The 14,937-nt window shown below is 52.3% G+C and overlaps 1 protein-coding gene across 1 annotated transcript; it reads left to right on the top strand.

Annotated features, from left to right (window-relative positions):
• The first annotated feature begins 2,681 nt into the window (after positions 1-2,681).
• LOC138357877 (uncharacterized) lies at positions 2,682-14,535 on the top strand. The gene is made up of 4 exons (XM_069315040.1): positions 2,682-2,745; positions 3,213-3,374; positions 12,805-13,711; positions 14,376-14,535. The coding sequence occupies exons 1-4, from the start codon at positions 2,682-2,684 to the stop codon at positions 14,533-14,535; spliced, it is 1,293 nt and encodes a 430-aa protein (XP_069171141.1).
• Positions 14,536-14,937: the final 402 nt, after the last annotated feature.

Here is a 14,937-nt window from a genome sequence, read left to right as displayed (position 1 = left end):
CACACACACCCACTTTCCTACACACACACACACACATTCTCCCTCACACACACACACACATTCTCCCTCACACACACACACACACTCTCCCACACACACACACACACACACTCCCACACACACACACACACTCCCACACACACACACACACACTCTCCCACACACACACACACACACTCTCCCACACACACACACACACACTCTTCCCACATACACACACACACACACACACACACTCACTCCCACACACACACTCACTCCCACACACACACACACTCCCACACACACACACACACTCCCACACACACACACACTCCCACACACACACACACTCACTCCCACACACACACACACATACACACACACACACACACACACACTCCCACACACACACTCACACACACACACACTCCCACACACACACACACACTCTCCCACACACACACACTCTCCCACACACACACACACACACACACTCACTCTCCCACACACACATACACACACTCTCCCACACACACACACAAAATGAAGTGTGTGTTCATTGTGAGAACACAATGATATGAAATTCCAGGAAGTCTTCACATTAGAGCAAGGAGAAGTTCCAGAGGTAAGAGAAGGGATAATTAACCAGGCACCACTAGAAGAATTTGAGATTACCAGTAGAGTTGTATGGAAGCTTTTGCTAGAGTTGAATGTGACAAAAGCTATAGGCTCGGATGGAATATCACCATGGATACTAAAGGAAGGAGCAGAAGCACTGTGCCTGTCACTCTCCATGGTGCATAAAAAATCACTGGTAACAGGTGAACTGCCAGAAATTTGGAAGGTGGCAAACATAGTCCCGATATACAAGAAGGGGGATAGACAGGAGGCACTGAACTACAGGCCAGTGTCCCTAACCTGCATACCAAGCAAGCTAATGGAGAAAATTGTGCAAAAAAAAAAAAAAAAAAACTAGTTGAACATCTGGAGCGAAGGAACTTTGTGTCACAACAAACAGATCCATGGATGCCATGGTTTCACAAACAAAGTTGCCATGGTTTCATGGATGGCAAGTAATGCCTCACAGGATCAATTGAATTCTACGATCAGGCAACAAGAATCAGACAAGAAAGAGAGGGGTGGGCAGACTGCATATTTTTGGATTGCCAGAAAGCCTTTGACACAGTGCTACACCAGAGACTAGTGCGAAAGCTGGAGATGCAGCTAGGAGTAAAAGGGAAGGTACTTCATTGGATGAAGGAGTATCTAAGTAACAGAAGGCAGCAAGTCACTGTGCGGGGTGAGGTCTCAGATTGGCGAGACGTCACTAGTGGGGTCCCGCAGGCTTCAGTCCTTGGACCCATAGTGTTTCTTATATATGTAAACGATCTTCCAGATGGTATAGAATCATTCCTCTCATTGTTTGTGGACGATGCAAAAATTATGAGGATTAAGACGGAGGAAGACAGTATGAGACTACAAGATGACCTAGACAGACTGCATGAATGGTCCAACAAATGGCTACTAAAGTTCAAGGTAAATGTAAAAAGAACGTAAATGTAAATGAGGTAAATGTAAAAAAATAGGACAAAAGGTAATTAAACTAGGCAGTGTAAGCAGGAGGCCAGACACAGGTTACAGGATGGGAGATGAAGTCCTTCATGAAACAGATAGAGAGTAGGATCTAGGAGTTGATATCACACCAAACCTGTCTCCTGAAGCCCACATCAAAAGAATAACATCTGCAGTGTATGCGAAGCTGGCTAACATCAGAACTGCTGTCAGGGACTTGTGTAAGGAATCATTCAGAACCTTGTATACCACATATGTAAGACCAATCCTGGAGTATGTGGCCCCAGCATGGAGCTCGTACCTTGTCAAGCCCAAGGCAAAGCTAGAAAAAGTTCAGAGGTATGCCACTAGACTCATCTCAGAATTAAGAGGCATGAGCTACGAAGAAAGGCTGCAAGAAATGCACCTCACGACACTAGAAGACAGAAGGTAAGGGGAGACATGATCACTACCTACAAAATTCTCACGGGGAATTAACAGGGTAGATAAAGATAAACTGTTTACCACAGGTGGTACACAAACAAGGGAACACAGGTGGAAACTGAGTACCCAAATGAGCCACAGGGACGTTAGAAAGAACTTTTTCAGTGTCCGAATAGTTAACAGATGGAATGCATTAGGCAGTGATGTGGTGGAGGCTGACTCCATACACATTTTCAAATACAGATATGATAGAGCCCAGTAGGCTCAGGAATCTGTACATCAGTTGATTGACAGTTGAGAGGCGTAACCAAAGAGCCAGAGCTCAACCCCCACAAGCACAATTAGGTGAGTACACACACACACACACACACACACACACACACACACACACAAACCAGCCTACCGCCAACCTCACCCCTGGGACTGACCTTCCGTCCATCACCCACCTGATAACCCTCCTTCCTCTCTACCCTGCCGTTCTCCTCCGTTCTGCCTATCTCCCTCTCTCCCCCTCATTCCCTCTCTCTCCCTCTCACCCCCTCCACCAGTTAACCCCACCCCCACCGTGCCACCCCCACAAACACTCACGCACGCACACATGCACACGCACGCACGCACGCACGCGCACACACACACACACACACACACACACACACACACACACACACACACACACACACACACACACACACAGGTCAAGCGGGATGGTAAGACAACAGAACAAAGCTGGAGGAGAGGGACTAGACGAGTCACACATGGAGATGACTGGTAAGGCATGAAAAAAAAGAGTCAGTGGGGAATTGAAGGACCTGAGGGAAACTATGCGTAAGCTGCAGATAGAACTAAGTGCAGCACAAGAGGAGATAAAAAGCCTAAAATTAGGCCCCCCTCAGACTCTGGCCCAGGCAACCAGCCCCTAGGCACCAGGAGATGTAGCAATGGCAGGGACCCTACAATTAGTCCAACCTTTGCTGAAATACTGAAGAGCCCAGATGCTATGAGCACAGTCAAGGAAGTTGTAATGAAAGCAGTAACCTCACAGGAGGCAGCTAGATGCACAAGCCAGCAAATGGAAAGGAAAAGAGCTGTAGTAGTGGTAGGTGTCAAGGAACAAAAGGGTTCCACAAGGGAGGAATCGAGGACTAAAGACAAAGCTGCAGTGGCAGAGATATTAAAGGAGATAGGAATGTAAGGGGGCTGAATGAGACATAGAACAGTTTTTCTGGATTGGCCAGTACAACAGAGACAAAAAGAGATTGATCAAGGTAGTATTCAAGAGCGAGGTCATCAAAGAGGACATCCTAATATAGAAGAGCAAATTGCGGTATGCAAGGAACTACAAAGAGGTATATGTTCAGAGGGACATGACCAGGGACGAGATAGTAAGGGCAGCAGATGTAAGGAAAAGGCGCAGGGAGAGGGAAGGGAGCCAGAGGACCTCAGCCTCCAACTCAGCAATCCCAGAGGGGAGTGGGGAACCCCAATCCAGCAACTCAGGAACCCCAGGGGGGAATGCAACACCCCTGCCCACCACCCAATAGGGCCCCCCCCCACCCTTCCCTGCCCTTGCACAATGCCCATCATAAAACCCAAATCCTCCCTCTCCCCTTACCCCAAGTATCCCCTGCTTTCCCAGCCCTTGGTGTTCTTCCTGCCCCAAGCAGGCCCAGGCAAGACCTAAGTTGTTCATCCCCCACTGCACCTCCCCCCAAACCCGTCAACTACACCACAGGAGGGCGTGCCCTCTCCCCAAGCAATCCCTGCCCTCTCGCCCTTGGACTTCTTCCTGCCCCAAGCAGGCCTGAGGAAGACCTAAGCCCTCCATCCCCCACTCCACCATTCCCTGAACCCCTGGCAACTACCTCACAGGAGGATGAGCCTACCCAAGTAGCAATGACTAGGGAACAACTTCCTACACTTGTAGGGAGTGTGGGTGAAATTGGATATAAGAAAGTGAGCTTCAAGGTAATGTACTCAAACATTGATGGGATTACCAATAAAGCAAGTGAACTGGCAGAAAGGGCGCAAGAAGAAAACCCTGATGTAATAGGACTCACGGAAACAAAATTGTCAGGAGTGATAACAGATGCTGTGTTTCCAAAGGACTACTATATAGTAAGGAAAGAGAGGGAAGGGAGAGGAGGTGGAGGAGTGGCCCTGCTGATAAGGAAGGACTGGAGTTTTGATGAGATGGAAATTCCGGACTGTGACGGATTCAGAGATTACATAACAGGAACTATAACAATGGGTGGACCTAAGATAATAGTGGCAGTCATTTACAACCCTCCCCTTAATGACAGAAGACCTAGCCAGGAGTTTGATAGGAACAACATGGCAACCATTAATATAATAGAGAGAGCAGCTTCAGTTGCCTGCAGGAATGGCTTAAGACTCTTAATCATGGGCGATTTCAACCATGGAAAGATAGACTGGGAGAATGGGGACCCACATGGTGGTGCAGATACGTGGAGAGCTAAACTCTTGGAAGTGGCAACAAGGAACTTTCTGAGCCAGTATGTCAAGGAACCCACATGAGTGAGAGGCAACGATGAACCAGCTAGACCCGACTTGATATTCACCCTGAATGAGTCAGAAATAAGGGAAGTCAAAGTTGAAGCCCACATAGGAATGAGTGACCACAGTGTGCTGATTTTTGAGTACTTGGTGGAGGTAGGGATAACCTATCCAAGGATGGGATCGGAGGGAAAAAGACTAAATTACCGAAGAGGAAAATATGATGAGATCAGGAACTTCCTCAGGGGAATACCATGGGAAACAGAACTTAGACAAGAATGTGCAGGTCATGACGGATTTTGTCACCCAGAAGTGCCAGAAAGCTGCAGACAGGTTTATCCCTGTCCAAAGGGAGAAAAAACGAAAAACAGAAAAACCCATGGTTCAATCAGGAATGTAAGGTAGCAAAGTAACTGAGTAAAAGAACATGGAGAATCTACAGAAATAACAGAACACCGGAGAGCAGGGAGAGATACCAGAGGGCCAGAAATGAGTACTTCAGAGTGAGGAGGGAAGCAGAGAGATAGTTTGAAAATGACATAGCGAGTAAAGCCAAGACCCAACCAGCTGCTCCACAGCCACATCAGGAGGAAAACAGCAGTGAAGGAACAAGTGATGAAACAGAGAAACGGGGAGAACAGATACACAGAGAATGACAAGGTGGTGTGTGAAGAACTCAACAAGAGATTCCAGGAGGTCTTCACAATAGAACAAGGAGAAGCCCCTGCACTAAATGAGGCGGCGGCAAACCAAGCAACCCTGGAGGAATTTGACCTCACCAGTGATGAGGTCAAAAGGTGGCTGCTGGAGCTAGATGTGACAAAGGCTGTTGGGCCTGACAGAATCTCACCATGGATACTAAAGGAAGGTGCAGAAGCACTAAGTGTGCCACTCTCTATGGTGTATAACAGGTCACTGGAAACAGGAGACTTACCAGGAAGTTGGAAGACAGCTAACATAGTCCCAATATACAAGAAGGGTGACAGGCAAGAGGCATTGAACTACAGGCCAGTTTCTCTAACTTGTATACCATGCAAGGTGATGGAGAAGATCGTGAGGAAAAGGCTCGTAGAGCATCTGGAGGGGAAATAACTTTGTAACACACCACCAACATGGGTTCAGGGATGGTAAATCGTGCCTCACAGGTTTAATAGAATTCTATGACCAGGCAACAAACATTAGGCAAGAAAGAGAAGGGTTCCCCGATTGCATTTTCCTGGACTGCCAAAGTCTTTGACACAGTGCCCCATAAAAGGCTATTAAAAAAATTGGAGCATCAGGCAGGAGTAAAAGGGAAGGTGCTCCAGTGGATAAGTATTACGGCCCTCTCGGGACGCAACGGGGTTCTCACTCTGAGCACCGCACAGGACGTATAACGTCACAATCGTCACACACAGGGGGAATTATTTACAGGGATTACGCCACTTCACCACCCCTGTCAAACATACTTAACAAGGGGACGGATCCCACTGGGGATGCCAATTATGTTACGGCCCTCTCGGGACGCAACGGGGTTCTCACTCTGATGTTGTTAGAGGAAGATATATGTATCCGTTCCCAAGCCAGTAGTGGCTATCAAGGGATGAGATCCGTGACGCAAGTAACTTAAAGGGGAGTAGGGAAAGAAAGTTTAAGAACTTAATATTATAATGTTCACCATCACCATTTAAATATATAAAATTAAAACGTACACAAGGGGGAGGGGTATTAACACTTTACAAAGGGGATCATGCACAATCTAGTCTTCTGCTGAAGACTCTTGATCAAGAAGCTAGGTGCTGAGTCCGCGGTGCTTTCTTCGTGGCCTCAAGACGTGTCTTCTGAGAATGCCGAGCCTACCCTGGCCACAGGTCAGCCAAAACACAGGTCCACTGGGGGCACCGTCGTGGAGGCCGTCAACCACACGTCCAGCAGGTCTGCTGGCAGGTACTGAGCCACCAAGGCTGGTACGGCCACTCCACGAACGATAAAAGGGGTACGCCCTAGACAGGAGTCTCGTGTGATATCACAAATCACCCTCCTGTCCTCAATACCCCAGTGGATTATCGTCTCCAACAGTCGGTCCCGGGTAAATCCTTTCACTGCCACTCCACTGGCAGGCTAACACACCCCAGTGTTCTTCCGGGGGGACGACGTCACAACAGCTGCAGCAAACTTCACAGTATCGAGACTGGCTGCCTCGGGTAGACTCACTCCACTTCCATCACAGTGGTCCCAGGTCGGCTCTGTAAGCAGACACGTCATCAATAACAGGGACACTAAAACCCCACTCACGGGCTCGGGCACAAACACCTGACGTATCCAGCCCATAGATGGCGCTGTCGTCGGAGCACCACCTCACCAGAGGTCAGGAGCGGCGGTGTTGAGCGCGGAACCAGACTGGAAACTGGTCCTCGAGGCCAGTACACGCTGTCCTCACCAGGTGTCGTCGTCCGTTTGGCGGGGGTTTCGGGAGCTGACCCACAGATGGCGTGTTTGTCACTGCTCCAGGCTCGGACGCTGGATCCGGGTTCGTAACAATAAGGGAGTACTTAAGCAACAGGAAACAGCGAGTAACGGTGAGGGGGGAGACATCAGAGTGGCGAGATGTCACCAGCGGAGTCCCACAGGGCTCAGTACTTGGACCCATCCTGTTTCTAATATATGTAAACGATCTTCCGGAGGGTATAGACTCGTTCCTCTCAATGTTTGCTGATGATGCAAAAATTATGAGAAGAATCAAGACGGATGAAGATAGACAGAGACTACAGGATGACCTGGATAAACTGAAGGAATGGTCTAGAAAATGGCTACTAAATTTTAACTCAGGAAAGTGTAAGATAATGTAATTAGGCGAAGGGAGCAGGAGGCTGAACACAAGGTATCATTTGGGAGGTGAAATCCTGCAAGAGTCAAATAGAGAGAGAGACCTGGGGGTTGATATCACACCGAACCTGTCCCCAGAGGCCAACATCAAAAGAATATCATCAACGGCATATGCTAGACTGGCCAACATAAGAACTACCTTTAGAAACTTGTGTAAGGAATCGTTCAGGACCCTGAATACCACTTATGTCAGACCAATCCTTGAGTATGCAGCTCCAGCCTGGAGTCCATACCTAGTTAAACACAGGACAAAGTAAGAAAAGATCCAGCGGTATGCCACCAGGCTCGTCCCGGAACTGAGAGGAATGAGCTACAAGGAAAGGCTAAAGGAGCTGAACCTCACATCCCTGGAAAACAGAAGAGTAAGTGGAGATATGATAACCACCTACAAAATTCTCAGGGGAATTGACAGGGTAGACAAAGACAAACTCTTCAGCACGGGAGGGACACGAACAAGGGGACACAGGTGGACACGAACTTAGTACCCAGATGAGCCACAGAGACGTTAGAAAGATTTTTTTTTAGTGTCAGTAGTTAATAAATGGAATGCATTAGGCAGTGATGTGGTGGAGGCTGACTGCATACACGGTTTCAAATGTAGATATGATAGAGCCCAGTAGGCTAAGGAATATGTACACCAGTTGATTCACAGTCGAAAGGCGGGACGAAAGAGCCAAAGCTCAACCCCCGCAAGCACAATTAGGCGAGTACATACACACTCCCCCCCACACACCCTGTGTGTGTGAGTGGGGAACCCTCCACGAGCAGCTCAACAGGCATAGTGAGAGTAGCACCACCCCCATCCGCCACCCAATAGATGTCCTACATGCCCCAACACCTGGTGCCCACCTAAGGCACCCTCCCCCCCTTCCCCAGGATCTCCCTTCTCCCCCCCCCCTCCCCAAGTCCTCCTTAATATCCCATGCCCTCCCTTCTCCTCCACCCCCTATACCCTCTAGTATCCCCCACTCCCCTGAGCCCTCCCTTCTCCCCCACTCCCCTAAGACCTCCCTTCTTCATCCCCCCTCAACACTCCCTTTCCCCAAACCTCCCCCCACCTCAAGCCCTCTTTCCTCTTCTGCCCCCCTAAGCCCCCATTCCCTCCCTCCTCCCACATCCCCAAGTCACCCCCTCTCACCTGCCCCCCCCCCCTCAAGCCCTCCCTCCTCCCATATCCCCAAGCCACCCCCTCTCACCCGCGCCCCAAGCCACCCCCTCTCACCCGCGCCCCAAGCCTCCCCCGCCTCCACACCCCCACCCCCAAGCTCTCTTTTCTCCCCTACCCCCCAAAGCCCTCCCTCCTACACCACCCTCACAGTACAGATCCGCCCAGCCCCTGCACATCCCAGATCTCTCAGGTTCCCCTTCAAAAGCCCTCCCATCCCGGTCCCTCCCTGCTTCAGGGGAGAAGCAATAGGATCTGAGAACGGACAGAAGAGTCAGTTTCAGGGTGATGTACTCGAACATAGTTGGCATCACAAGCAAGGCAAGTGAACTAAGGGAAAGCACACAAGTAAACCCAGGTGTAATTTGACCCACAGAAACAAAACTCTCAGGAATCATAACGAATGCAGTATTTCCCCAGGACTACACTGTAATAAGGAAAGAGGAAAAGAAAGAAGGGAAGGAGGTTGAGTGGCCCTACTAATGAGAAAGGAACAGAGTTTCAAGGAGATGGTTATCCCAGGCTGCGAGTGATTCGGAGACTACATAACAAGCACCATGACAATGGGAGGACCAAAAGTAATAGTAGCAGTGATATATAACCCTCCACCAAATGACACATGACCCAGGCAAGAGTATGACATCATCATCATGGCAGTTAACACTATAATTGCGAGGGCAGCCTCTGCTGCCTGTAGGAATATATCCCATCTGCTCATCATGAGGGACTTCAATCACAGAAAGATAGACTGGGATAAGAAGGAACCGCATGGTGGTGAGGATATATGGAGAGCCAAACTAATGGAGGTGGTGACAAGAAACTTCTTACGCCAGCATGTCAGGGAACCCACAAGGATGAGAGGAAATGATGAACCAGTGAGACTCGACCTCGTCTTCACTCTGAACGACTCCGGCGCTTTCGAGGCCCAGATAGAAATGAACCACCACAGTGTACTGGTGTTAGAGTATCTAACTGAAGAAGGGTTATTGAACTCGAGGAGGGGTACTGAAAACAATAGGATGGCATTCCGAAAGGGGAACTATGAGGTGATAAGAAAATTCCTATCATGATATATAACATGATAATATGGGAAACAGAGCTAAAGGAAAGACGGTCCAAGACATGATGGACTACATCACGCAGAAGTGTAAGGAGGCAGCAGACAAGGTTGTTCCAGTCCAAAAGGAAAACAATGAAATGAGGATGAGAAACTCGTGGTTTAATCAGAGATGTAGGCTAGCTAAGCAGCAAAGTAAAAGGGCGTGGAGAAACTACAGGAATAACAGGACACTGGAGAGCAGAGAAAGATACCAGAGTGCCATAAATGAATATGTCAGGTTGAGAAGAGAGGCAGAAAGACAATATGAAAAAAAACATCTCAAGCAAGGCGAAGACTCAACCTAAAATGCTGCACAGCCAAATCAGGAGGAAAAACAACAGTAAAGGAACAGGCAATGAAATTAAGGATAGAGGCAGATGGATTCCCTATAAACGACAAGGAAGTGTTTGAGGAACTCAATAAGAAATTCCAGGAAGTCTTCATATTAGAGGAAGGAGAAGTTCCAGAGATAAGAGAAGGAATAGTTAACCAGGACTCACTAGAAGAGTTTGAGATCACCAGTGGGGAAGTAAGGAAACTGTTGCTAAATTTTGATGTGTCAAAGGCTATAGGCCCAGATGGATACTTGGATACTGAAGGAAGGAGCAGAAGCACTGTGCTTGCTTGGTGCAACAAATACTCCATATTTATAAGTATAAGTAAATTGTTATACTCCATGGTGTATAACAAATCACTGGTAACAGGTGAACTGCCAGAAATATGGAAGACAGCAAACGTAGTCCAGATATACAAGAAGGGGGATAGACAAGAGGTACGGAACTACAGGCCCGTGTCCCTAACTTGCATACCATGCACGTTGATGGAGAAGATTGTGCGAAAAAGCTAGTGGAACATCTGGAGCAAAGGAACTGTGACTCAACATCAACATGGTTTCAGGGATGGCAAGTCATGCCTCACAGGATTAATTGAATTCTATGACCAGGCAAGAGAGGGGTGGACAGACAGCATATTTTTGGATTGCCAGAAAGCCACTGACACAGAACCACACCAGAGACTAGTGCAAAAGCTAGTGATGCAGGCAAGAGTGAAAGGGAAGGTTCTGGATAAGGGAGGTAGCAGAAGACAGGAAGTCATTGTGAAGGTTGAGGCCTCAGACTGGCGAGGCGTTACCAGTGGAGTCCCGCAAGGGTTCAGTCTTTGGACCAATACTGTTTTTGATATATGTAAATGATCTCCCAGAGGATATAGAATCATTCCTCTCATTGTTTGCTGATGATGCAAACATTTTGAGGAAGATTAAGACAGGGGAAGAGAGTATGAGGCTACAAGATGACCTAGACAGACTGAATGAATGGTCCAACAAATGGCTACTAAAGTTCAACCCGAATAAAAGAAAGGAAATGAAACTAGGCAGTGGAAACAGGCAGCCAGACAAAGGATACAGAATGGAAGATGAAGTCCTTCCTGAAAAGGTCAAAGAAAGATCTAGGAGACGACTCCACTCCACAAGCCTCCACTACATTAGCCCACGACCCTACTCCACGAGCCCACGCCTCCACTCCACGAGCCCACGACCCCACTCCACAAGCCTACGACCCCACTCCACAAGCCCACGACCCCACTCCTCAAGCCCAGTACCGCACTCCACAAGCCCACGCCTCCACTCCACAAGCAAACGACCCCACTCCACGAGCCCACGACCCCACTCCACTAGCCCACGACCCCACTCCACGAGCCCACGAGCCCACTCCACGAGCCCACGACCCCACTCCACGAGCCCACGACCCCACTCCACGAGCCCACGACCCCACTCCACGAGCCCACTCCACGATCCCACTCCACAAGCCCACGACCCCACTCCACTAGCCCACGACCCCACTCCACTAGCCCACGACCCCACTCCACTAGCCCCCGACCCCACTCCACTAGCCCACGACCCCACTCCACTAGTCCACGACCCCACTCCACTAGCCCACGACCCCACTACACTAGCCCACGACCCCACTACACTAGCCCACGACGCCACTCCACTAGCCAACGACCCCACTACACTAGCCCACGACCCCACTACACTAGCCCACGACCCCACTACACAAGCCCACGACCCCACTACACAAGCCCACGACCCCACTACACAAGCCCACGACCCCACTCCACAAGCCCACGACCCCACTCCACAAGCCCACGACCCCACTCCACAAGCCCACGCCTCCACTCCACAAGCCCACGCCTCCACTCCACTAGCCCACGACCCCACTCCACTAGCCCACGACCCCACTCCACTAGCCCACGACCCCACTCCACTAGCCCACGACCCCACTCCACTAGCCCACGACCCCACTCCACTAGCCCACGACCCCACTCCACTAGCCCACGACCCCACTCCACTAGCCCACGACCCCACTCCACAAGCCCACGACCCCACTTTACTAGCCCACGACCCCACTCCACTAGCCCACGATCCCACTCCACAAGCCCACGACCCCACTCCACTAGCCCACGATCCCACTCCACTAGCCCACGACCCCACTACACTAGCCCACGACCCCACTACACTAGCCCACGACCCCACTACACTAGCCCACGACCCCACTACACTAGCCCACGACCCCACTACACTAGCCCACGACCCCACTACACTAGCCCACGACCCCACTACACAAGCCCACGACCCCACTACACAAGCCCACGACCCCACTCCACAAGCCCACGACCCCACTCCACAAGCCCACGCCTCCACTCCACAAGCCCACGACCCCACTCCACTAGCCCACGACCCCACTCCACTAGCCCACGACCCCACTCCACTAGCCCACGACCCCACTCCACTAGCCCACGACCCCACTCCACTAGCCCACGACCCCACTCCACTAGCCCACGACCCCACTCCACTAGCCCACGACCCCACTCCACTAGCCCACGACCCCACTCCACTAGCCCACGACCCCACTCCACTAGCCCACGACCCCACTCCACTAGCCCACGACCCCACTCCACTAGCCCACGACCCCACTCCACTAGCCCACGACCCCACTCCACTAGCCCACGACCCCACTCCACTAGCCCACGACCCCACTCCACTAGCCCACGACCCCACTCCACTAGCCCACGACCCCACTCCACTAGCCCACGACCCCACTCCACTAGCCGACTCCACAAGCCCACGATCCCACTCCACAAGCCCACGACCCCACTCCACTAGCCCACGACCCCACTCCACTAGCCCACGACCCCACTCCACTAGCCCACGACCCCACTCCACTAGCCCACGACTCCACTCCACTAGCCCACGATCCCACTCCAGAAGCCCACGATCCCACTCCACTAGCCCACGAACCCACTCCACTAGCCCACGACCCCCACAGTCATGCCCCCCACAACCACGCCCACGACCCCAGTCACGCCCAGGCTCCCACAGCCAGCCCCCACGCTCCCACAGCCAGCCCCACGCTCCCACAGCCACGCCCACGCTCCCACAGCCAGCCCCACGCTCCCACAGCTACTCCCACGTCCCCACAGCCAGGCCCACAGCCAGCCCCACGCTCCCACAGCCACGCCCACGTCCCCACAGCCACGCCCACGCTCCCAAAGTCACGCTCCCACAGCCAGGCCCACGCTCCCACAGCCAGCCCCACGCTCCCACAGTCACGCCCACGCTCCCACAGCCAGCCCCACGCTCCCACAGTCACGCCCACGCTCCCACAGCCAGCCCCACGCTCCCACAGCTACTCCCACGTCCCCACAGCCAGGCCCACAGCCAGCCCCACGCTCCCACAGCCACGCCCACGTCCCCACAGCCACGCCCACGCTCCCAAAGTCACGCTCCCACAGCCAGGCTCACGCTCCCACAGCCAGCCCCACGCTCCCACAGTCACGCCCACGCTCCCACAGCTACTCCCACGTCCCCACAGCCAGGCCCACGACCCCACAGCCAGGCCCACGACCCCACAGCCAGCCCCACGACCCCACAGCCAGGCCCACGACCCCACAGCCAGGCCCACGACCCCACAGCCAGGCCCACGATTCCACAGCCAGTCCCACGACCCCACAGCCAGGCCCACGACCCCACAGCCAGGCCCACGACCCCACAGCCACGCCCACGACCCCACAGCCACGCCCACGCTCCGACAGTTACGCCCACGCCCCCACAGCCACGCCCACGCCCCCACAGCCACGACACGACCCCACAGCCACGCCCCCACAGCCACGACACTACAGCCACGACCCCACAGCCACGACCCCACAGCCACGCCCACGACCCCACAGCCACGCCCACGCCCCCACAGCCACGACACTACAGCCACGACACTACAGCCACGACCCCACAGCCACGCCCACGCCCCCACAGCCACGACACTACAGCCATGACCCCACAGCCACGACCCCACAGCCACGCCCCCACAGCCACGCCCACGCCCCCACAGTCACGCACCCACAGCCCGCCCCCACAGTCACGCCCCCACAGCCACGCCCCCTACAGTCACGCCCCCACAGTCACGCCCCCACAGTCACGCCCCAACAGCCACGCCCCCACAGCCACGACCCCACAGCCACGACCCCACAGTCACGCCCCCACAGCCACGCCCCCACAGCCACGCCCCTACAGCCACGCCCCCACAGCCACGCCCACGATACCACAGCCACGCCTACAACACAGCCACGCCCATACAGCCACGCCCACACAGCCACGCTTCAAACAAGGGAGGGAGGCAGCCGGCCACACACCTGGTCATCTGGCTCCAATGTCTCCATTATAATATTAAAAAAAGAACTAATCATGTTCAAGCTTTTCAGCTTTGCTGAAGAACTGAGAAGCCAACTTTATGTTACTAACCGTAAAACACAATTTAAATATAATTTTAAAAATATGTTTGGAACGTTTTTCAATGTAAACAATGGCGGCGGCGGCGGCTGTGCTCCTCTGCCTCAGTTACAACTACAGGACCAACATTAACTACCATAACCTTACCTTTATTGTTGAGTGTAGTGTCTGTGGTGGGCGTGTTGAGTGTGGGCGTGTGGTGGGCGTGTTGACACTGTGGGTGTGGTGGGCGTGTTGACACTGTAGGTGTGGTGGGCGTGTTGACACTGTAGGTGTGGTGGACGCGTTGAGTGTGGGCGTGTGGTGGGGCGAGACGCCATGGCGGCCGGCACCAGCGTCTCCTCCTCCTCCACCCTCCGCTCCCACCTCTTACTCCTCAACCACTCTCATCTATTCCCACTACCACACTTCTTTAATATATAAAACAAATTTACTAAATAATTTTGTGTTTGCTTTAATACTTTGGGGGCATTTTATTGTTTATATTTTATGATAATTACATGATGTTAAATTTAAAAAGTGTACTGCCGCGCA

The sequence above is a fragment of the Procambarus clarkii genome, chromosome 80, assembly GCF_040958095.1.
Source record: "Procambarus clarkii isolate CNS0578487 chromosome 80, FALCON_Pclarkii_2.0, whole genome shotgun sequence".
NCBI classification, from domain to species: Eukaryota; Metazoa; Arthropoda; class Malacostraca; order Decapoda; family Cambaridae; genus Procambarus; species Procambarus clarkii.
The sequence above is the reverse complement of the archived record's forward strand: the minus strand, read 5'-3'. Positions and strand labels throughout refer to the sequence as shown.